The sequence below is a fragment of the Drosophila ananassae genome, chromosome 2L (genome assembly GCF_017639315.1).
Source record: "Drosophila ananassae strain 14024-0371.13 chromosome 2L, ASM1763931v2, whole genome shotgun sequence".
Taxonomy (NCBI): domain Eukaryota; kingdom Metazoa; phylum Arthropoda; class Insecta; order Diptera; family Drosophilidae; genus Drosophila; species Drosophila ananassae.
Window position 1 is genome coordinate 5,567,902 of NC_057927.1, and position 22,713 is coordinate 5,590,614.

General features: G+C 41.9%; 3 protein-coding genes across 3 annotated transcripts; 2 read left to right on the forward strand and 1 right to left on the reverse strand.

The window, feature by feature from the left end:
* Positions 1 to 4,228: 4,228 nt before the first annotated feature.
* On the forward strand, positions 4,229 to 19,549 carry LOC6500586 (homeotic protein labial). Its single transcript, XM_001953487.4, has 3 exons — positions 4,229 to 5,684; positions 18,235 to 18,620; positions 18,718 to 19,549. Exons 1-3 carry the CDS (start codon positions 4,490 to 4,492, stop codon positions 18,967 to 18,969), a joined length of 1,833 nt encoding a protein of 610 aa, XP_001953523.1. The 5' UTR covers positions 4,229 to 4,489; the 3' UTR covers positions 18,970 to 19,549.
* Positions 19,550 to 20,793: 1,244 nt separating this feature from the next.
* LOC6500587 (methylated-DNA--protein-cysteine methyltransferase, inducible) lies at positions 20,794 to 21,459 on the forward strand. The gene has a single exon (XM_001953488.4). It carries the CDS (start codon positions 20,820 to 20,822, stop codon positions 21,435 to 21,437), a length of 618 nt encoding a protein of 205 aa, XP_001953524.2. The 5' UTR covers positions 20,794 to 20,819; the 3' UTR covers positions 21,438 to 21,459.
* On the reverse strand, positions 21,435 to 22,577 carry LOC6499970 (signal peptidase complex catalytic subunit SEC11A). Its single transcript, XM_001953489.4, has 4 exons — positions 22,340 to 22,577; positions 22,016 to 22,275; positions 21,725 to 21,902; positions 21,435 to 21,663 (listed from the first exon to the last, which is right to left on the reverse strand). The coding sequence occupies exons 1-4, from the start codon at positions 22,406 to 22,408 to the stop codon at positions 21,613 to 21,615; spliced, it is 558 nt and encodes a 185-aa protein (XP_001953525.1). The 5' UTR covers positions 22,409 to 22,577; the 3' UTR covers positions 21,435 to 21,612.
* Between the last annotated feature and the right edge of the window lie 136 nt (positions 22,578 to 22,713).

The window sequence follows — 22,713 nt, forward strand, 5'->3', positions numbered from 1 at the left end:
ACAGATGGCGCCACTAAATTGCGACGGGTGGATAAAAGAAATGAAGGTTTATTTAACACCTACATTTTCGTATGCAGATTTTTAACAATAACACAAAAAACAAATCATATACATAAGTGATAATAAAAGTATTCATGTTGTTAATTAAATAATAATTTTCTTTTTTACAAAATTAAGGTAGGTAATTCTTACATGTTAGGTAGAAATATACTTTTGATATTTTTATAGATTCTAGGTTTTACTTTTAAATTTATTTAGTTTTTGCTGGACAATTAAACAAATCTTTAGTCATTGTAGTATAATTTAACCAAAACTCCATGCACCATTTATAGCCTCTTTAAAGATATATTTAAATCCGATAATAAATGTTAAAATACAAAAATGGCTACAATTGTTGAAATTTAAAAACAGTTTAAATTAATTTATACTTCAAGTTTGAAAAAGTAAAGACTACAATACTTTATGCTAATTTTTATAGACTCATATTTATGTTATGATTTCACTCACACCTCGAATAATGTCTCAAGTGGAAAGCAGTTTCCTTTTCCCGGTAGCCTGCCAATCAACAATAAAATCCAAAGTCACAAAAAATGTTTCTATATTCTGTGCAGCTGTCTTGTATAGAATTTGTGTTTTGCTAAAAAGAAACAAGGGTTGGGATTGTAATTTTATTTAAACGGGGGCTGAACGGCCAGAGTCTCCTCTGATTGGCTCGTTTCCCCAGTGAACGGATAAAGTGCGCGAAAATATGGTTGTACTGCTCTAACATTATCCGGGAAATGGATGTCCATTGAATTGTGGGATTTAAGTTAATGCCGGTACTTATCTTTGACGAGAAGTTTTTGCATAATTCTACATCTTAAGTAGTCAAGGTCAATGTCTAAGACAACTGCCATGTTTACATTGGTTTAAATTACCAGAAGTTGTAAGGTGATTGAGTGAAATGAAATGTAAGCCATGAAAACAGAGCAGGGATTGCCACAAAATATTAAAACTTTAAAGCAGTTTTTAAAAAGGATAAAACAAGTATCGTTATTTACAACTACATAATTTTTATTCTATCTAACTATCTAACTAACTATCCACAGTTTCTTTTGAATTTGTCCCTATATTTACGCTTTAAGTTTTGATTTTTTACCGACCAAAGGCGAAGAATTTAATTCCCAAAAATGTAGGACGTCGCCAATTACACATATCAATCACAAAAAAAATGGAGATCCCCTAGGGAGGAATTTAGAAGTTGGCCGAAAAATGGGCATGTGATGAATTCGGCAACTAATCGCTCCCGGAGAAGCTTAAAATCATATTAATAAACGTAATGAGCTTGTCTGGCCAAATTATATATTCAGTGGGAGAGGCGACAGTCGACGGACCAGTTAACAAAACTCTTGGCCATCATGCAACAGGCAGAAGTTGGCGTCGCCCTAAGTACATTCAATTAATTAATCATTACAGAATGAGGCAACAAAAGTGTAGAACCAAAAGCTGCACATACCCGAAAACCCAGAAAACCAATACGAAAAAAATGGCACAAATATCGATTTACCCACAAACAAAAAAAATTACAAAGAAAACCCGAAAAATACCGCCAAGTTTTGTTCTTGCAGCGGTGACAGTCGGCGCCGGGCAATCCATCAATTTGTGCAGCGCCAATTACGCCAGTTACTCGTCACGTCACGTCTCGGGGCCCGGCGGACAATGGACACCGGACACTGGACAACAGACACCTAACACCGGACAGATACGAGCTGCCGTGTGGAGACACCGAAGCTTTGTAACAAATTTCGAATCGAATCAACGCGAATCGCCAGTTTTTGGGGCTGTAACAGCGGCGCCCCATCAACTTGGCGTCAGCTTGTGGCTACTTGGTAGTCGACGCCTCCGTATTGGGGCTACTTGGTAGTCGACGCCTACGGGGTGCTCAAGATGTCATCTAGGCCATATATCTTACTTCCGACGTTTTCAAGGCGCTAGGCAGACATTAATGGCGCGACTAACATCAGCAATTGGTGCACTGTCTTCGGACACTTATTTTTAATCAGTTCGTGGGATTATGTTCAAAAAATGCTGTCATTACAAAATATATGAACTTCCTTAAGCCCTCTTGATTTGTAATCCATCATGGGGGAATAGCTGTAGAAACTACTCACTTAATCGTATTACGAGTGCTTTAAAACAAATATAATCAATATAATCTTTGATTTGTTAAATTAATTTTGTCTTTAAAGAACAATAAAGATACATATTTTTTGAATACGAAAATAACAAATCAAATGTTAGTCAATTGTTTAAAGTACTTGTAAGATATCGAAACTGTCTTGTTAAAGTTTTATAAAGTAAAGTAAACAAATCAAATGTTAGTCAATTGTTTAAAGACCTTGTAAGATATCGAAACTGTCTTGTTAAAGTTTTATAAAGTTTGGAAATATTTTTAAAGGATTTTTTAATATTTGGCTTAGCTTGTCAAAAAATAAAAAACACAACTGGGAAGGGAAAATATCTGGTATGTATTCCCAACTGCGCAACTATTTTCAGGCAAGTTAGCCACCCCATTCCATGGCCGAAACAAGGATACCTATGGCTTATATAACTGTCTGCCTAAACCATGTGGGACAGTTTCTGTTTTGGGATTGGGACTGGGATTGGACCGAGGTAAGATGGCTAAATACATTTTCGGGGTGTGTGCGAGTGTGTGCTGAAAAGACACTCGCACACATCCTGTTACTATTAATTGCTGCTGTCCGAAAAATATAACAAATCACCTTGGAGCGTTGGGCACAAAATCCTCCTTCCTCCGAAAGGACGAAACGAATGGCCACTCCACAGCCCCCTACCCCCCGGCAACTCTACGAGTATAGAGACAAAAACTTGTGAAAATGTCAATCAAGTTGTACAAAAAGAGGAAAAAAGTAACCATCACAAAAAAAAGTGTCCAATCCGAAAATCCAAAAAGGAAGGAGCGAACAACGAAGTTTTCCAGACAGACAGCCAAAGATGATGCATTGTGCGTGAAAGGTGCATGAAGATATCTGAGCGTTGTATCTCTATCTGAGGCCAAGTGACAGAGACGGACACCGGATAACTCGTAGGGGGCGCCTACGAATTGCATCCCACTGAGTCAGACTTCGACTCCGAGACCGATTCCGAGACAGAGTCCAAAATGCCTCAGCAGTCGGGGAAGTCGTTCGACGTCGATTTAAATTCCTCGGTTGCTGCCATAGATGAGCTGTCATATGTGCAAATGACGATTGACAGCTGCCACAGTCAGCATCCGTTTGCCACAGCTCCTCATAGTCGCAATTCCCATTCTGACCCCTGTTTACCGGTTACCCCCTCCTAGTTTGAAGCTCCTCAGTGTTACCTGCCCCTCTATTCAGTTGGGAATTTCTGGATAGGTGCTAAAACGTGCCAAAACCACAAAACAAATACAAAACACAGGGTTTCCAGTTAAAACAAGACGTCGACATGAGCATGGGTAGGGGCGTAACTTTTAATACTATCAGCAGGAGGCAGGAGCGGATTAACCAGGAAACCATAAAGGCCCAGACGTAAAATATGGAAAGTGTGGAAAATTATGTGTTGCTATTTTATTATAGATTTTTGATTGATGAATATTTAGATTTTATTTTATAATCGTATGCGGTGTTGAGGGTAACTATAATTACTAAATTAGTAAGGTCATAATTAGTATTTTTACTAGAGAGTTTTCGGGTGGAAGTCTTTCTTGTGCTTTGTGTCAAGACTGTTGAAAATGTTACTCTTGTCTTAAGGAACCAGTGGCAATTAAAACATAAAAAAACTTAATTTTTTGCCCATATTTGAAACTAACTTGAATTAAGTCTACTTCGTATTACGTATGTTTCAGAATTATAAAAGTCTACGAGACATAAGATCTATTAGGCCAAGTCTATGGATTGAACCACTAACTCCCCAATCATAGGTGCCCCATTTGAAGCCCTTGACAATCCGCTCCTGGTATGGCGACTGGCAAAAAGTAAAAACGACATGGACAAACACAAAACTCGAAAATCTAAATGGAAACGGCAACTGCCAAAAACCGGTAGTGAATATATGTATGACTAACCCCCCGGTGGCAGGCCGCCTATAGGGGTAGACAAGTGTGGCCGGAATGGAAACCCGTACGAGCGAGTGGCACGACCCGACTCCGAAGGCGAGACAACAGCATGCCAGGCGAGTGGGTGTGGCCTAAACGGGCGACGAGCGAGTGGATGGCCTGAATTGGCCCGGGTGCGGACCGCCAGTAATCAGTCACGACTTGGTAAGCGGGCAGGCAGCACGTCGTCGTCGCCATCGTATCGTCATCGGTTCGTGTTTGTATTTTGATAAAGATAGAGGGCCACCGACCGTCGCGTACTTTCCGTATTTTCCCCATTAACTGTGTTCAAGTGGCCCAAATACAGAGGAATAGTGAAGTGAATATTCAGAGAGTGCTTGAAGCTTGAGGCAAGTGCGGTTCCGGCTGGACAATATGATGGACGTAAGCAGCATGTACGGCAACCACCCGCACCACCACCACCCACACGCCAATGCCTACGACGGTTACGGAGGCAGCACCACCCCAGGCACCGCTGGCAATGCCGCCAGCTACTTTGGCCAGCAGCAGCTGCAGAACCAGACGCACCATCACCTGCAGCAGCAACACCACCAGTTGGTGCAACAGCAACACCAGCAGCAGCAGCACCAGCAACATCTTACCTACAGTGGCTACGAGAGCAGCTCGCCCGGCAGCTACTATCCCCAGCAGCAGGCGCAGTTGACACCACCGCCGCAAGGCAACCTCCAGGTGGTGCAGCAGCAGCAGCAACAACTCTACCCCCACTCGCACCTCTTCAGCCCCAGTGCAGCGGAGTACGGGATTACCACCAGTACGGGCATGGGCAATCCGGGAACTCCTCTCCATCCCACCAGCCACTCGCCGGCGGACTCCTACTACGAGAGCGACTCCTCTTACTATGCCACCGCGGCAGTGGCGACAGTGCCACCGCCCGCCAACAATTCGCCCGTGACTGCCACAAACGCCAGCAATCCGCAGCAGCAGCAGCAACAGGGAGCAATCATAAGCTCCGAGAACGGGATGATGTACACCAACCTGGACTGCACTTATCCCACGGCTCAGGCCCAGGCTCCGGGCCATGGATACGCCGGGCCGATTGAGGAGAAGTATCCCGCCGTATTGCACGCCAGCTACGCCCCCGGTCTAATCCTAGACGAGCCGGATGCCATGATGCAGCAGGCCACGCAGTCGCAGATGTGGCACCACCAGCAGCATTACACTCTGGACGCCATGGACACGCTAGGCATGCATGCCCACATGCATCATGGCCTGGCCCACGGGCATTTGGCCAATTTGGCCGGCAACCCGCAGCAGCAAAATGCCCAGCTCCAGCAGCAGGCGGCGCACCAGCAGGCACAGCACCCACAGAATCAGTCGCCAGCGGCACACCAGCAGCAGCAGCACCAGAACTCGGTGTCACCAAATGGAGGAATGTCCCGCCAGCAACGCGGCGGAGTGATCTCGCCCGGCAGCTCCACCTCCTCCTCCACTGCCTCCGCCTCGAATGGGGCACATTCTGCGAGCACACAATCAAAATCGCCAAATCACACTAGCAACCTGCCCACCTACAAGTGGATGCAGCTCAAGAGGAACGTTCCCAAGCCACAAGGTGAGTGTTTAACAAATAATTTGTAAGATTTTTAAGAAATCAATTGAATAGATATTGCGGAAGTGATTCTTATTGTATGCTTGCTTGGATTAAGAAACTTTTAAGGATACCTTTAATGCATAAATATGCTGTTATTAGATACATTTGCAAAACAATCCAATTACCGCAACGAGGTATCTGAAACCAATTTATTTTCCCTGATTTCAACCAGTTTAAGGTTGTTAACATTTCTACACGTTGGCACCACCTTCGACTATGCACACGGACCTGTAATGAATGACAACCTCCCATTAGGCAGCCCCAGAGGAAACTATAGAACCTCCTATTAAGCTAATAGCCACATTTCAGCTTTTCAGTCAGCTCGACAGAATTGTCAACTCAAATGGTTCTCCCAATAGATCACAGATTAGCTCAAAGAATAAATTAAGATTTAATCAGATAGTGGATATGCAAAAACACAAATGAAATAAAAGTAAACAAGAGGATTGACGTCAAAATAAAATATTAGAAAGGAATAATAGATTTAGCAACCATATTAACAATTAGCACTTGTTTAAAAAAAAAAATTAAAACATCAGACAAATACAAGTTGATGCGACAGACAGAAAGTCAAGAGAGACGTCCAACCGAGGGCATGTCACCTAAAAATAAGAATGTCTTTTCAAATGCCAAAGATTCTGCACCCCTCTCCGGCTGCCAATCTCAATTCTTCCGATCCCCAAGACCCCCATCCCGATTCCGATCCACCGCTCATAGCTTTCGCCGTTCTCGGGGACTCTCCTTTGGCATATTTCTTGCATATTTCAGATAAGTTTGTCAATGCCTGTGCAGTCAGTCAGGTTGTCACTTGTCACATTGCCGAGTGGAGTTTTGTATCTCAGAATTAGCCAGCTAAGAAAATACATTTTTGGCTGATAAATAAAAGTAAGCGATAAATAAAAAACGTATAAAATATTCATAAATGATAAATGAAATGTTGATTATCCAAAAAATACAAGCGAGCAGGCTATCACAAAAAACAAGTCTTTTCGAATTAATATTTCATGAATTGCACGAAACAAGTTCCTAGCCTAAGCTTATAATTGCCATTTTTAAAAAACTTTGAGGTCAGATGAATAAAATTTACGCAAACTTTTACGACTCACCCTGAAACCTAGTATAATTGTTAGTAGTTGAATGAATATGGAATTCCGAAAGTCGCATTTTCGAATCGTAATTCAGGTTTCATTTATTTCTTAGTCTGTTTTGTTGGACATAATTCGTCATTGTAGACTTGGTCCTAGATTTTGATTTTGGAACAAAAAAATAGTCCTACCTACATGGGAGTACTCTGAGCCACCTTCCAAACCTGTTGACCAATTTTGATTGGTTTCTGGCCCGGTTCATAATGCACTTAACCTGTTCAAGTCGCCAGTTGCACAACTGACGCTGATCGGTGATCGGTGATATCGGAGCATCGAGCGTCCAACCACTTACAGTTCAAACGTTAATCCCTTGGCTACACCAATAATCATACAAATATTTGCTTATTAATGCTGAAAAGTGTCATTTACATGCATCGTTTTCAATTAAACGACGCCACAGAGACCGGCCGAACCGAAATGCAGCCGACCCGATCTGAGATCCCAGATCCCCGATCCAAGATCCGAGATCCCCACGCGCCGCACCCAAAAACGAAACGCTCCGAGACCCAAATACAATCCCAAAAGCCCCTCGAATGACGCGTGCAAGTGGAACCAGGCGCTAAGGAGAGTGGCAGGGTGGGGCCCAAGAGGTGTAATGTGCACGGTTAAAAAAATGATATCAACTTTAATAATAAATAAAAAAGGAAGGCAGTGAATAAAACAATTATTTTTGACATTTATAGACTTTTTCTCAAAATGTTTTTAGTAAACTATGATATGATAAGGCTGATTTTTTAAGTGCGTTTCAAATAGATCCTTAAATATTATTTGTATTGAATATTTCTCACTGTGGAGTGCAGGGGCGACCGCAAGTCAAACAAACAATTAAAGCGTGCAGCCTGCGGCCGGGAGATGCAGCTCGAATCAAGAATGAAACTTGCAGCCAAGGAATGGGTGGCTGTTGGGGGGAATGGGGGACAAAGGCGGCTCCTCGGCATGCCGAACTGGAAGTCAAGTTGGCTGTCAGAAAAAATGATTATTTAAATAAGAGTCTCTCGTTTGAGCCTCACTGCAACCGAACTGTCACTGAGCAATGATCTGGCTGCCTCGTGACTCCGGCGGCTCCCCTGGAATCTTTGGATACTGGATTCCCGATGCCCCAAGCCTGATGCCCGATGCCCGATGCTCGGGCTTCTCGCTGTGAGCGCACATGCTTGGGTCCATCTGTCATGTCATCCATTTTCAGGCAGGGAAACAGCATAATCAGCAATCATGGTTATAAATGGTAGCATTCGACATATTGGCATCCGCGGGCACACCAGCCCATACAGTCCAAATCCCGTACTCCAACCAAACCTGACCAGTCTTCGATTCAAAGAGTTCTCTAATGTGTTAATCAGCATTTTTCAATAACCAGACCAAGCACAGGAGTTGGCAGATGGCAGGAAAGAAAGATTTTTCGAGTCGGGAAGTCGCTCCCATTGCCATAAAGATTAATGCACATTTTTACAGGGATTTGTCACTGACTAGGAATCGGTTTAAGATATTCGAAAAGCACGCACAGAACTTTCTATTTTTTCAGTAACCAATATCAATCAATGTGCGAAATCTCGAAAATGCTTATGACAAGATTATGATGACACCTAGATAAAACTAAAATTAGCTAAAGTTGAAAAAACGAACAGAAAGCAAACAGAAAACCAAGCGTAAACCTCAAAAACGTATCCATCATCCAAATGTCAGGGTTAAAGTATTTAGAACTCTTCCAAGTTTATAAATGAATTAGCAGAGTATCTTTTTTAGAAAGAATGCCGCATAGTTTGGATGTTTGGATCTCTCCTAACTCATTTTGATAAACTAGAGATTTAGGCTGCTAACTCACCTTTTACCATTGAATTAGGCCTATATCTCTGGCAACATCTATCCCCTATTAGCACCCAACTAGGTATGCCCTCGGCTGGTGATAATTTTGTTTACTTTTATTGGCCTTTTGATGGGCCATAACATAATTGAAAAGTTCCCATCGGGGCGGGTCAGTCTTGTTGTGGTAGAACAGTTTAATTAATGCCTGGCAACTGGAGGTGCTCTGCTTCTGTTACTGTTACTGTTCGTGTTTTATTGTTTTTTAAACGATCTACCACTTTGTTTCGAGAGCTTCAGCCCACTCCCCAGTGAGGCGGGGTGGGAGTTTCCACACGCAAAGCCAAAACGGGGAAAATATGAAATATGAAAAAGTCTGACAAAAGTGAAGGAAACCCGAATTAACATAAATGTTAGTCGACATCGAAAAAGAGACTGAAAAAAACCAAATACAGAACTTTTGGCCAAAAGGTTGCAAAAGGTGTTAGTTTTATGGGCCACTGCCGAGGAGGTCGAAGGGGCGGTGCACGGACAATGGATGGGGGGGACATTCGCTTGGGGTATTCAACATTTATTTGATGTGATGTTTTGATATTTCTTGACACCAACACGCGACGCGAACCGAAGAGCGACGAATGTGCCACAATGAAAACGAAATGAATTAATTACGTGCATTTCAAAACAAAAATTGGTAAGAAATATAAGCCAACGGCAGCGAACAAGAACCCAAAAACAAAAAAGGAAACCCTTCGAAAAAAATGAGGCAGACTATTTAAATGAAATGATATTGTGGATAGAAAAGTGACCACCAGGAATGCGAGATAACATCAAACGCTTGCCCAAACCGAGCCGAACCGAGCTCACAGCTCAGAGGTCCGGGGTCTGGAGTTTGGAGTAGAGAGACCCGCCCGCCTGTCTGTCACCGTCATCGTTCCGACCCCGTCAGTGGCTGGGGTCCGTCACCGAGGTTAGTTGGCTTAGAGATGGTCTCGTGAAGTAGTTCTGGAAAGAGTTTTAACCTCTTTGTAGAAGAATCTAACAATTTTCCAACCTTAAGATGAAAAAGGTACAACATCTAGTACATTTTTCAACTAAGTTTTCTAAATTATAATAACCTATTAGGATACTTACTTACCTTGCCACCTCTAGTAACCAAAACTTCTAAGCCACCAACAACCAAAAAGTAAAAAACAAAACAAAAAACACCAAACCGGGACCAAAATATGTATGGCATGTGTCGTGACAAATTTTGTCCGCTGGCGCGCGCTGAGTTAACATTTTTGAAAGCGTATTATTAAATTTCTTTCCCCTCTGGAAGGGGCTGGAGCTCCAATCGCAGAACCTGAAGAAGCCCAGCCTTTGGCCTCTGACCCTTTTGTTTTTGGCCCGATCAACGAATCGATTTGTTAGGCGATAAGCCCTTGGCGGTACTTACAATAATTACCACTTAAGTGGGATAGGGACTGCTTGATGGCGGACCTCCAAACAGAACCCTATCTCATACCAGACTACCTCTCCTGTTAGCCGAACTGGGCCTGCACTGCCTCAGTGACATTTACACACCTAAAATGTCAGTTTTCATAAAGTTTGGCTCTGGAGTCCGGACTCCGGGCGGAGACAACATGAGAAGCACATTAGTCCAGTCTGGCTGACAGCCAGCGAGGGGTGAGGGATATCAGGAGAGGAATGACTGCTCCCAAAAATTAAACAAATGAAGGTGGAATGAATATTCTTAAAGTAAACCATATCAGTGCTTTAAGATATAATTGGAATGTTTCTATGCCTGAACAATAAGCCCATCATTCCCTTCCAACTGCAGGGTATGCTTTAGAAAAACGAAATCCATTTTTGTGAAAATATCTGCCAACTCAACCACGACTGCATTAAAGGATATGCCTGGCAGGGGTGCGCTTGCCCGATGTCCTTCCTTTCTTTCAACTGTGTTATGTAATATTAAGCACAAATATACACACAGCAAGGGAGGCGGGGAGGTGATGTGGGTATCTGCGTGGAGTTGTTTGCCTTGAACGGACATTTGGTGCAAACAGTGCGCCAAAAGCGGAGGATACGGATATCTTATCTGCTGTTTGCATTCGGTTGGCCCAAGGTTCTCTCCATATCCATGGCGCTACGTATTCCGTTTCCTTCGTCGTCGACGTCGCTGCCCGCCTTAATACTTTTCAAGTGTATAATTTACTAAATTATATAAGTATCGCGTTACGTGCCCTGACACAAGCACAAACACACTCGCCCCCTTAGCCCCACCGGCCAAATCGATATCTGCGATAAATGTGGCTCAATATCTTTGGCTTTTCCCTTTGTTCTTCATTTGTGTTAGTTTTCGCAAAATGACCCAAAGTCATGGTAGTCTTTCGATTTTCCAGAGAACTTTATTTTCTTCCTGGTCGCCAATCCGATAGGGCTTATCAAGACGAAGGTAATTGAGTGTGATTTATTTGTGGTGGCTTATGCTACAGAAATTAATTTATTTTTAATTTATTTGTTCTAAAAATACATTTTTGGAGAAGCTAATCGTCAAATATTTGACCCAAGTGGATTATTTTTATTACTAATCCTATAAATAAGAATTTATTTTTGTCAAGTATCTCTATTAATTGGGTCCAAACGCGGAAATTCCTATCAAGTTCCAGTTTTTTGGGAAGGTAACTCCTGGTTGGCTCAAATGGAGTTTCGTTGTAAGCGGCAGCAATAAACAAAATACTTCGATACCTAATGAATCATTTGACGAGACAAACAGTAGTCGGCCAACAATTTAAGCTGTTCCCGAACTGATTTGCTACCAAAAAAACACAAAAACCCAACCAAGACAATGAGACAAATGGCTAAGGCAATGAAAACTTTTGCTCTGCGGTGTGCTTTGAATTGTTGGTAAGAAACTGTAAAAAAGCTCGAGCATTTAGCAATTGATCTGCGAATCAAAGGGGCCGCTGGTCTCCTCTGAGCCCTAGAGCTCTACAATTGTCTCGATTTCGTAGGGGGTTTGTGTGTGAAGGTGATTTCATTCCAAAAATTCTCTCTATGCACTATACACTCTGAGAAAATTATGGTATTTATATGACATTGAATTACTAAACTCAAGGTGTATCTCCTCTATAAAAATTGCTGAGCAAATCTTTGAATTTTAAATTATTTTTAATTAGTGCTTATTAAAACTATTTAGATAGTTATATTTTCTCTGTGTAGCCGACAAAATAGTAGATAAAATGGTAAACGAAAGCTGTCAATTTGAAGTTCCATTGTTGGCTACGAATATTGTTTTCAATTTTAGTGCTCCAGCTATGGGTTTCTTTCTCCGATATGAGGGCATAATATGGAAGGTGTCACCCTATTCCACTCGATCCACCCCGCCCAGATAACGACAATGGGCGGGCAGCTTTAAAGTGGACATTCTAGTGGCCAGCCAGGTATTTGCCATGAACGGTTGAACTTCAACTTGGCTGGCGACACGCGTTGAGTTTGGTTTGATTTATTTTGCTTTTATTTCGGCGGTTTTAGGCTGTTGGCGAGGCGAAGCCCACTGATGGATGTATCCTATCTATCTTTACGCAAAAGGGTGGTATTAAGGCATTTATTGTAGTGCCCCATAGGGGCTTAGTTTAGATTGAAGAGATTTGATTCAAAATTGATTGAGAGTTGATGGGGCGTTGATGTCGTAAAATGTGGGTTTGAATTTGTTCATTCTTCCAATGAATCTCTATTTAAAACATAATTTTAACACTTCCATTTTTAATTGGAGCATTGAACCCTCCTGATTCGTGATTTCACGCCCAAGTAATGCCTAAGCCTCGTAACACTTTTGTGTGACAGTCCAAATCCAAGGACCATCTAAAAAATACCCCAACGACAAACAACAAAATTAAAATCTCAATTTCGTAAGAACAGCAAACTGAAAAAAACACACTGGGAAAGAAAAAATGATTTATTATATTGAAATTATCTCATGTAAACAAGTCAAGTCAGTTGCCAGTTTGGCTAATGCCACTTGTCTCAGCCAAAGTCGAAGCCAAACCAAAAAACACCACCCAGTACCCGGTACCAGCACCAGCACCAGCACCAGCACCAGTCAGTTAATTTTGTTAATTTGTCTAATGAAAATTTTATATATTTTCGATGTTGTGGCTGGGAAAGCCGAAAGCCAAAGCAAACCTGAGGAGGCAGGCCTATGAGCCAAGTTGAAGATATATTATGGAAGGCGACAGTCTGAGGCTCGGGATTGGGCGTCTTGTCTGCACGAATTTCCACGGCAGGCACGAAGATTGATGATGACATTAGCATCATTGTCGAAAAAATATTTCTTTTAAAGCCGTCTAAAGGACCAAAACCGATGTGGAGGAGAAACAGGAACCTTTCGAGAGGCAAAATGTTTTGAAATTTGTTTTGTTGACATTTTAATTTGCAAATACTTGGTTGGTCGTACATACATGGATATATTATATGTGGATACTTGTGTGTGAACGAATGAAGCATTAATTGAATTAAATCGTCAAAAAGTGGAAGACAGCGAAGGGCGGGTCTGGGGGAGTTGTTGGGAAAGGGAATGAGGAAGGGCCATGTCAAGTGGAGCCACTCAAAGTGTTGACTGTCAGCCACACGCCCAACCAACACACCCAACGAGTGGGTATATATTGGAATATATATACAATTGGATGTGTATATATGATGTGTGCCAGCCCACATTCTATACTACATTTTTTTTTTTGTGATTTGGCAGCCATTTTTGTTGGAGTATTTTTTGCCTTCCTTCCTTTTCTTAGACCCTATCGAACACCCTTATTTCAACAGCTCTTCAGCAAATGGACGTATATACAGTGTACTTATGTACGAATAACAAAAAGGGAAACTATGACCATCTACACATCTGCACATGTGTGTGTCTGCATTTTCGTTTGGTGATCCGTCATCTTGTCAGAATGTATTATTCGAATTAAGATTTTACTTTTTTTGCTGCTGCTGCTGCTGCTGCTGCCATTGAATTGAATTAACACAAGCAACGCACACACGCACGGACACCAAAAGAGCAGCTGTAACTCACACAGCGACACGTTCGAAAATCCAACCCCCTTCCATTAACCCACCCCCTGGAAACAGCAGTTTTAGTTTCTTAAACACACCTACTTAGTGGCTCAGTTCTATAAATACTTGCAAATCACAGCACGTCGTGTCTAAAGTTTATAAATAAATATCTAGCAACAAACCATTAGACAAAAGTGAACTGCTATCGGTTAAAAAGTGGGAAAGGTGGGAAAGCACTTTAGCCAATTATCGCCCGAAACCCCAAAAGATAATCGACCATTTGTTCAGTTTGCTTTATTTCATCAGAATAGTTAAGAGGTGACTATGGTAAGGAACTCATTACTTGATCCTGAACCGCATATACCCTGTCCAATTTAATTTCCTCCAAGGCACACACCCATCACGTCGATGCATTGGGCAATTTCTTATCGTCAAAAAAAATAATAAATGTAGAACAAATAGTGTCGACAATTTTGATTTTGAGTTTATCGGAAGGCTACCGGAATTCAGCGTAATCTAAAAAATAGAAATAAAATAAACACAAAAACAGTAGCCAAAACGTTGCTATTAAGATAACACAAATATGTGCATACGAGTATCTGGGTAAATATTTAAATCGAGCTCAATGTGGTGTTGTTTGTGACGGCGACATAATTTTCGAAAAGGCAAACAAACCCAAACACTAACAGACAGACACACGAGCAGCTCAACCAGATCAGAGATGTCTGATAAGGAATTGAAAACTTCTTCCGGGGAGACAGTTAACAAGATTAAGAAACCGCTGCCTAGGCGCCAGTTGAGACATTTTCCAATACCTCATAGCTGGTTAATATCTGACTCAGACAACCAGCAAATTTTGGGTTGATTTTTTTTCTTTCGATTTTGAGTTTGGGGTTTTTTTTAGGGATTTGGGGATTGCTGCGTTACAAGAGGGCTCTCTCGATACCTTTGTCGAACAATTTTCATGTGTGTTAGACATCGTGACTAATTCGCTGCGGGACGTCTGCTATGCCGCCCGTACAAAACTTTCAATTAAGCTGGAAAACTTCGAGACTTTGCCTTTGTACCTTCGATTTGAATATATACACCGATTTTTTTTGTTTTTTGGGATTGATGATATGTAGCTTCAATTATAAGAATTTTGGTTGGTTTTTTGTGCATTTCACGATTCGTGTTTGAAATGTAGAGATACCGAGATACAACTGCATCATCGCATGACATGTGGAAAAAGTCTCGGGTTGACAGGCGGCCAATAAAACTGACAGAATGAATGGACATGGCTCGTGGATTTTCGACGGGATTATGGCAGTTTAGTCAAGTCAGATTCCGATTCAGAGTCTGACTCGGAGTCGGAGTCACAGTCAGTGTCCGAGTTTGAACAAGGCCCCGAACTGCCAAAGAGTGTTGACTGTGCCTAATTAGCTGGGTCAACCCTCCCCCGGAATAAAAGGGTTTCGACTGAGATTGCCAACTCAATTAGTTCGGACTGACCTCTGGCCAGTGAAGTTGAACATCTGTCCCGTTTAGGGTTAATACTTCGCATTGTACTGATTGCAAAATATTATGGACTAGATTGGCATTTTTAGCAGCGGCTAAGTTCATTCCGATTGGGGGCCATAAATTAACCAGAAGGTGATCAATCAAATCGTCACTAAAGCCACCGATCGTCAGCATATTTCGATCAGCATTTTGGCCCTTTTATGGCCCCAGATTAGGGGAAAGCAGTACGGGTTCTAAAAAGTTTCGCCACATGACGTTGATGGTGATGTTGATGTTGCTGTAGTGTTTAATCAACAATTAAAACAATTTACTTTTAATTGAAATATAATTTTCTATTTGCACTCGAATTAAATATTATTATCAATTGAGCCGCCGGCCAGACGGCGTTCCACGCACTCCGGTCCGGACCGGCCGGATTCCGTCGACGTTCTACGGTCTACGGCTGGGGGCTTCGGGCCCCAGGCCCATTTAATCGCCCCAAAACGGACCCAATGTAATGCTACCCGGATTGTCAGCTTGTCGCTGCGCCAGTGTGTGTGCGGGGGATCTCCGTAAAGTGGCAGTGGCGCCTACATAATAGAAATGATAATATCATTATATCATATCAAAATGGCCGTTTGCCAACCGACGATGATGATGACTCACAGCCGCTGGGAACTGTACTTGAAGTGGAAATCAAGGACAAGCTGATACTACGATACCAGTTAGTAGGAAATCGAACGACAATGCATTTTCAGTCTGGGGGAAAATGTTATAGGGATTTCTAAAAGTAAGACAAGCCCCAAAGATCCTATAGAAAGGGTCTTCTAATCCACCCTTTCTTTAACCCCATTAGACAATCAAGGTTTGTTGTGAATTTCCCAGATTTTCCCTAATTTTCCGCTTTTCTCACGAGAACCTTGCGATGTAAGGACGGATATGCAAAAGTCAACAAACGCTTGACGAGCTAAACCTGCGATTGTAATTACCGCTAGTTGAGATGTTATCGAATTACATTGCCTCTGTGTGGCGCCCCTAGCTGTTGCACTCAACTCCTCCGCCCTGCTCATCCCCGCCTAGTTCTGCTGCAGTGGCTCTGGGATGTTTACATTGATTGTCAACAGTGTCATTTAAGCGCCATGGTGCCAGCCCACTGGACACCCACCCCCTGGGTGCCGCCTAGCGAGATGGCCTTCACTGGCAGAGGGTGGGTTTCCCCCCGAAAATAAGCCCCCGGAGTCCCTACTCTTCATACTCTCCTGCCGACTGCCGACTGGCTTCTCCGGCATTCGAAGCATTGAAGTGGAAGCGATCCCCCGATAATACTCTCTAAAACTAATATTACAAAGCAGATATCGTTTGGCGCCGGACAAAAGCGACAGTGCCGCCAACTGGCCGCGACATGTTTGACAACCCGAGCGACACCAGCAGAAGCCGTGCCACAAATAGAGGCCGCACCGTGTCGCGGTGGGACCAAAAGATATGCCTACCACAAAAGGTAGATCTCATAATAGGTACAAAGGTATTCGAGGTGCATATATAGAGAATAATCAATAGGTATTGTGATCTTAAGGGCGCAGTCTATAAAAAAACGTTCAAAAGTCTAGTCAGATCATATAAAATTAAATTATATTATAAATAGTAATGGTATAACCACAGTGCATCAAATGTGAGACAGCCTTGGCTGGCAGCATATTGATAACCCAACCGGAATGCAGCCACTTCGAGCCAAATGTGGTATTGATTGTGAGTGCGACGGACGGTGCAACTGCCACTGGGTTTGTTTGCCTTTGTTTGGCTGTTTGCGGGAAAATTCAAATGCAGTCCAAGCCACTCGGCAACATAATCCTGGGGCTTGTTTTCTTAGACATTCCTGTGTGCATTACGATAGGAGACTTTTCAGCTTGGGCTCAGCCTGCCAGTCGGGCACTTATCGACCGAGCAGCGCAAACAGAGCCCCCAAATCCTCGAAAGGTGCGCTACCAGCTACTGTGCGAACTGGATGCCAATTTGGGTATCAGTAGCACTTAGAGGAGCAGTCATAAATTCATCATTCACTCGGCTCTGTAAACCACATTTATTGTAAGTGGCATGGCGTTTGATTTATTGCACTCGAATCGACCAATTGCCTAAAAACTGTTAAGCCAACTCGATAACTAAACGGACTCCGGGCAATACAAATTAATATGGCCTGCGATCGGCACCTTTCAACTTCGAGAAGGTTAATCATCGAGCACAAATGAAACTCATAAGTTTCGTCGAATAATGCTTATTAATTGATTTATGTTTTAAGAACTTTCATTAAGATTTATGGTTGTGTGAAAAGGTTTTTTATGAGCCTCACGGTCTCAACTCCATAAGGGAAATCTTACTGCAAAGACAGTACTATTCCACACCTCTACTATCTGAAAATATTGTGGTTTTCTAAAAAGTATTTAAGAAAACCTGATCCGTTTTCCTGTCAAAGTCAGCACGTCTTAGACGAACCCACAAATACTATAATTCCCGTTCCTCCCCCAAAATAAAGTGAAAGGTAAAGTCAGAATCAGAGGATCTGAGAGTTAGGGGCACCAAATGCCCGCTGTCAGGATAATCCCAATATTTCCAAACAAACCTATTGAGCGCATTAAATCCTTCCATGAAAAGGCAAAACGGCCAAAAGGAATTATTTTCATCATCGTCGGCTTTAGCCACGGGGCGCATGTCAAATTATGAATAAAATGCAAAATCACGCAAACAAACCAAAAGTCAAATGGCCAGAAAGAGAGAGTGCAGGGCAGAGGGATAGAGGGTCTAAACTCTCACAATGATTAGCTGCGACAGCTAAAGATCAACGTTAAGGGATCTCAAGACTCACCTGAGACCCAGCCCACTCCTCTTTTCTTGCCGTGAAACCACAACAAAAGAATATAAGAAAAGCAAACAATACACACGGAAAAATTCGAAGGGATATTATATATTAAATATTACTTATTAAATCTTGTTTCAACATCATAATTTTTCCTTAGTGTATCCCTGTTAATACCTCGCATTTTCTTCACCTTTCTCCTTAGCTCCGAAACTACCTGCCAGCGGTATTGCCAATATGCACGATTACCAGATGAACGGCCAGCTGGACATGTGCCGGGGCGGCAGCAGCGGAGGCAACGGCGTCGTCAACGGATCGGTGGGAGGGAACGGATCCGTTGGGATTGGCAATGTCCTGGCCGTCCAGAATTCCCTAATGCTGGCCAACAATGCGGCGGGCGTGAGCCTGGGCAGTGGCTCCGGTGGAGGACTCAGCAGCTGCAGCATGTCCAGCAACACCAACAACTCCGGCCGGACCAACTTCACCAACAAGCAGCTGACGGAGCTGGAGAAGGAGTTCCATTTCAATCGCTACTTGACGCGGGCGCGACGTATCGAAATTGCCAACACACTTCAGCTAAATGAGACGCAGGTGGGGACTTCAGTTTAGGCTTCCCTAAATGATCATAATCAAAAAATTATTTAATTTCTAACTGAAACTATAATTATTCATAAATTTCTTCCTTCAGGTCAAAATATGGTTTCAAAATCGCCGCATGAAACAAAAGAAGCGGCAAAAAGAGGGCCTTATTCCGGCGGATATCCCGGCTCCTGTAATGACCTCAAAGCCAGTTCCTCCGCCGCAGCAGCAACAGCATCCACAGGAGTTGCAGATGAAACCACAGACTAGCGATCTGGGCAACAGTGAACTGACCGTCGCAGCAACAGCATCAGTGGCAGCAGCAGCATCTGTAACTGCAGCAACATCCAAGCAAAGTTGAACACTCTAATGAGATGTGATTGTTATTGTTATTGATGTTGTTGTTTTGTTTGCTGCCAAAATGTTGACGCATTTCGTTGTGATAAATTAATAGAAAATGCACAAAAATCAGAGAAAAATAAATTATATTAGAGAAATAAAATAAGTAATAATTACGTCGTATCTGTAGCAAAATGAAACTATAAATCTTTACAACATTTGGTAATCAAACGGGAGGAACTTGTGGAATCGAGGTGCCATCTGGGGGCTGTAAATACTTAAACCTAAACATCGCATTGCCGCTGCAGAAGTTTGTTGGACTACATAGCATAAACTAAACTCAGGGTTATATAAACACTAATCTTAATGGCACGCAGAGCAATTGACAAAATACTTACTTCTAAAAACTGAATCAAAAGAAAAATCCAAAATTTAAATATTACAAATACTTTATACACAAAATAGCTATATTACCCCTAGAGTACACCCCACCCCTCGTACGCCCACAAAACTCGTCTGTAGTATTATTAGCTAAGTTTTAGTCTGCTCCGAGTTATTCGTTTTTGCGCTAGAATGTAATCGGTCAAACAATCTTCATGTACGTCTGTATATTTAATCTAGTCCTAATTGTAATATAAATATAACTGTACAACACAACCGCATTATGAATAAACAATAAAAGATATTGCAAATTGTTAAAAAGTCGTATGGAGAACCTTTTTTCGATAAATGCGTTTTGGGGGAACTTTTATTTCAGCTATGCGGCCAACAGGTCGTATGATTGTTGTGAGAACTGCTTGTTTAGTTGCCCGCTCTAATTTCCATTTTCCAATTACAGTGATAAGAACATTCCACTGCGGAATTCTAGAAAAAGGGCAGTAGAAATAATAACCTTGGTATCCAGAATATCTTGATTAATTGGAAGCAGAGCTCATTGCAAAAATTTCATATGTAAATCTATCATTGCATTGACAGACAAGGCTTGAGGATTATGATTCTATTTATCACATGTTTCAGAACATTATTTTGTTTGTGGATTTTCAAAATGATTCATTTTTGCCACCAATTCATTTTGGAAATTCATCAAATTCCTTTGGTCAAAAGAGTTTTGCATATGGTTGATAGATAGGATTTTAAGACCACAATATAAATTGTGAATTTAAATTAAAAGACAAAACAAAAAAGGAAAAACTGATTGCGGACGAAGCCTGAGATTCTATACTCTTTGTGATCGTTCTAAACCATCTTTAAAATCATTATAGTGTTAAACTAGCAAAAAGAGGGTTTATCTCTTCATTTTTTTGAGGAAGTTAGCCATAACATGGCTAATACTTATCTGATCGACGATTGTTATACCTTCCGGATCTTATCTCTTCTTGCTAATTCATTTTTACTCAAAATCTGGTCAACTAAAATTTGAACCATTTTTCGGCATTTTTCAAAGGGGTAACATCATGATTTTTGCCAAAAATCGAAGAAATTTTATTTTCTTGATGTGAACAATATTTTGATGCAGATCAATGTTAATTAAAACCGTGATTTGTAAATGGTATCGCCTTCTCAAATCCGATGCGAAATATTTGAAATATTACATAAAAAGTATCTCAAAGCTTACCTTTTTGTCCACCCCAGTTTTTAACTTGATAATGTTATGCCTTCCCCATCTTATATTTAGATTTATTTTTATTAAAACACAAAAAAAGATTTATTTTTATATTTTGTCTTTAAATGGAAATTAAGCAACTGCGAAATATTATATTTAATTATTTATTTGAACTGCTTGTTTTTTAAATGATGTTTCCCGCCATAATTCTGAAATCTGGCAGCCCTTTTCAATTTGGACTTATGATTGGCGCCGCTACATAAGGCGAGATGGTCACACTGTTCAGATTTATTTACGAATTGCGCACAAATAAACTTCTTAAAGTTATGTGGTTCCAAGATAAACCAAGAATCCGTCTAATCCCGTTGCCAAATCCGCCGGAGGATGTGCGATTTTCCTTTCTAAACACCAAGTTTGGTCGGATGATAATGGGAACGGTTCAAGCTAAAAAGGAAGTCGCAATTTGTTTCCTGTATTTTGTGGTGAAATCCGATGATGAGACTCAGGATGAAGTACAGAAGCGATGGCCCAAGTCACAACTTCGCAGGGACGATGATGCCAACCAGGAGCTGACCGATAAACTATTTGGAGGAGAAAAGGAGAACGTAAACGAGATTCCAATCGCTGTTCTAGGCACCGATTTCCAGAAAGATGTGTGGACAGCTCTTATTGATTTAAAGAGCGGCCAATCTTGCACTTATTCCCAACTGGCGGAAAGGATGGATCGTCCAAAGGCGGTACGAGCAGTGGCTAGTGCCGTGGCCAAAAATGAAGTAGCTATCCTCATTCCTTGCCACCGAATTGTATCTCAAAACGGATGCAGCAAGTACCATTGGGGTGGTGCTCTCAAACAGCAGCTTCTTGATTACGAAAAGTCCATCAAATAAAAATTGTTTTTCTTTATTGAAATTATATCCGGACAACATTCGGTTTGCAGTAGTTTTGGTTGCGGGGAAGGAAAGGAAATCGTGGCGTTGGAATACTCAAACGAAAATGCAAACAGGCTCGAGATTGTGCACTCCCTACTTATAAATTGAACCTACAAAATAAAGGCATCCCAAACTATTCCCGATGCAGCAGCACGAAAATGGCCAAAATGGAAAGTATAGCCCACTGAAAATGGGAATCAATAAGTAACAGAAAAGTTTCAGACAATTTCGAGTTCCCGACTCACCTTGACTTTTGGATATTCGTTCATGAAGATCGTAATGATGCCTACGTAAGGCAGGAAGCCCCTGGCCCGGCCCACAATATCCTTTTTGGTTAACCAAAGCTGGTTTGGAGCATACAGGCCCCTATCGTCCACATTGTTATTGTCGCCCTTGGTCAGGAATTTGACGGTGCCATCCTCCCTAGAAAATAAAGATGACATATTATTTAAAATCTTTGACAGACTTATTGATTACACTCCTAACACTCTTCAAAAGAATTAAATATATAGATCTCTTGTCATAGAAATACTTACTTTTCGTGCAGCTTGATCACCCGATGCACTATAGGAATGTCTCTGCCCTCCACTTTGAAGACAACAATCTCACCGACGCGCACCGGCTCCTCCTTGTAGTTGGTGAGGAAGAGGAGATCTCCACGGTGGAAAGCCGGCTCCATACTCCCACTTAAAACCACCACAATGGGCGACTCGCTGCCGGTGACCACCATCAGTCCTTTCCAGATCATCAGCGCAGAGGAGACAATCATCGCAAAGCTCAGCACCTGATACAGGGACTGAAAAAGGGAAACAATATGGCTCAGGAAGCTATTTAAACCCCGGGTATGCGGCGCCGCTCACCTGACGCTTGTTCATTCTGTTGAAGTCTCCCAGCATCTCGTCGATCTGCAACATGCTTGCGATGCCCATGATGGCGGCTGTCTTTAGTGGGCTGTTTGGCGAAGATTAACCTAGCTAAATGCAATTAAATGGGGCTTTAACAAAATGCTCGGGCCTCGTCCACGAAGACAGAAAATTACAGACACGTATGTTTCAGAGTGACCGAATAACGGCGCCTCGCAAAATGAGTCGTTCCGTTTGCGGAGGGTGTGGCCACACTGAACTGCTTGATATTGATTTCCCTGGATATTCATTGATTTTATTATTGTGAAAGGTTTTATCTCACATTATTTAAAGTGAATCTTTAATATTTTACTTATATTTTGTAAATTGCA

Bases quoted from the DNA above. Each gene is read 5' to 3' on its own strand.
- LOC6500586 (XM_001953487.4), top strand. From the start codon at position 4,490: ATGATGGACGTAAGCAGCATGTACGGCAACCACCCGCACCACCACCAC. The intron at 5,685-18,234 runs GTGAGTGTTTAA...CTTTCTCCTTAG, and splicing joins GAACGTTCCCAAGCCACAAG to CTCCGAAACTACCTGCCAGC. The intron at 18,621-18,717 runs GTGGGGACTTCA...TTCTTCCTTCAG, and splicing joins TTCAGCTAAATGAGACGCAG to GTCAAAATATGGTTTCAAAA.
- LOC6500587 (XM_001953488.4), top strand. From the start codon at position 20,820: ATGGTCACACTGTTCAGATTTATTTACGAATTGCGCACAAATAAACTT.
- LOC6499970 (XM_001953489.4), bottom strand. From the start codon at position 22,408: ATGGGCATCGCAAGCATGTTGCAGATCGACGAGATGCTGGGAGACTTC. The intron at 21,903-22,015 runs GTAAGTATTTCT...TTTATTTTCTAG, and splicing joins GTGATCAAGCTGCACGAAAA to GGAGGATGGCACCGTCAAAT. The intron at 21,664-21,724 runs GTGAGTCGGGAA...TCCCATTTTCAG, and splicing joins ACGAATATCCAAAAGTCAAG to TGGGCTATACTTTCCATTTT.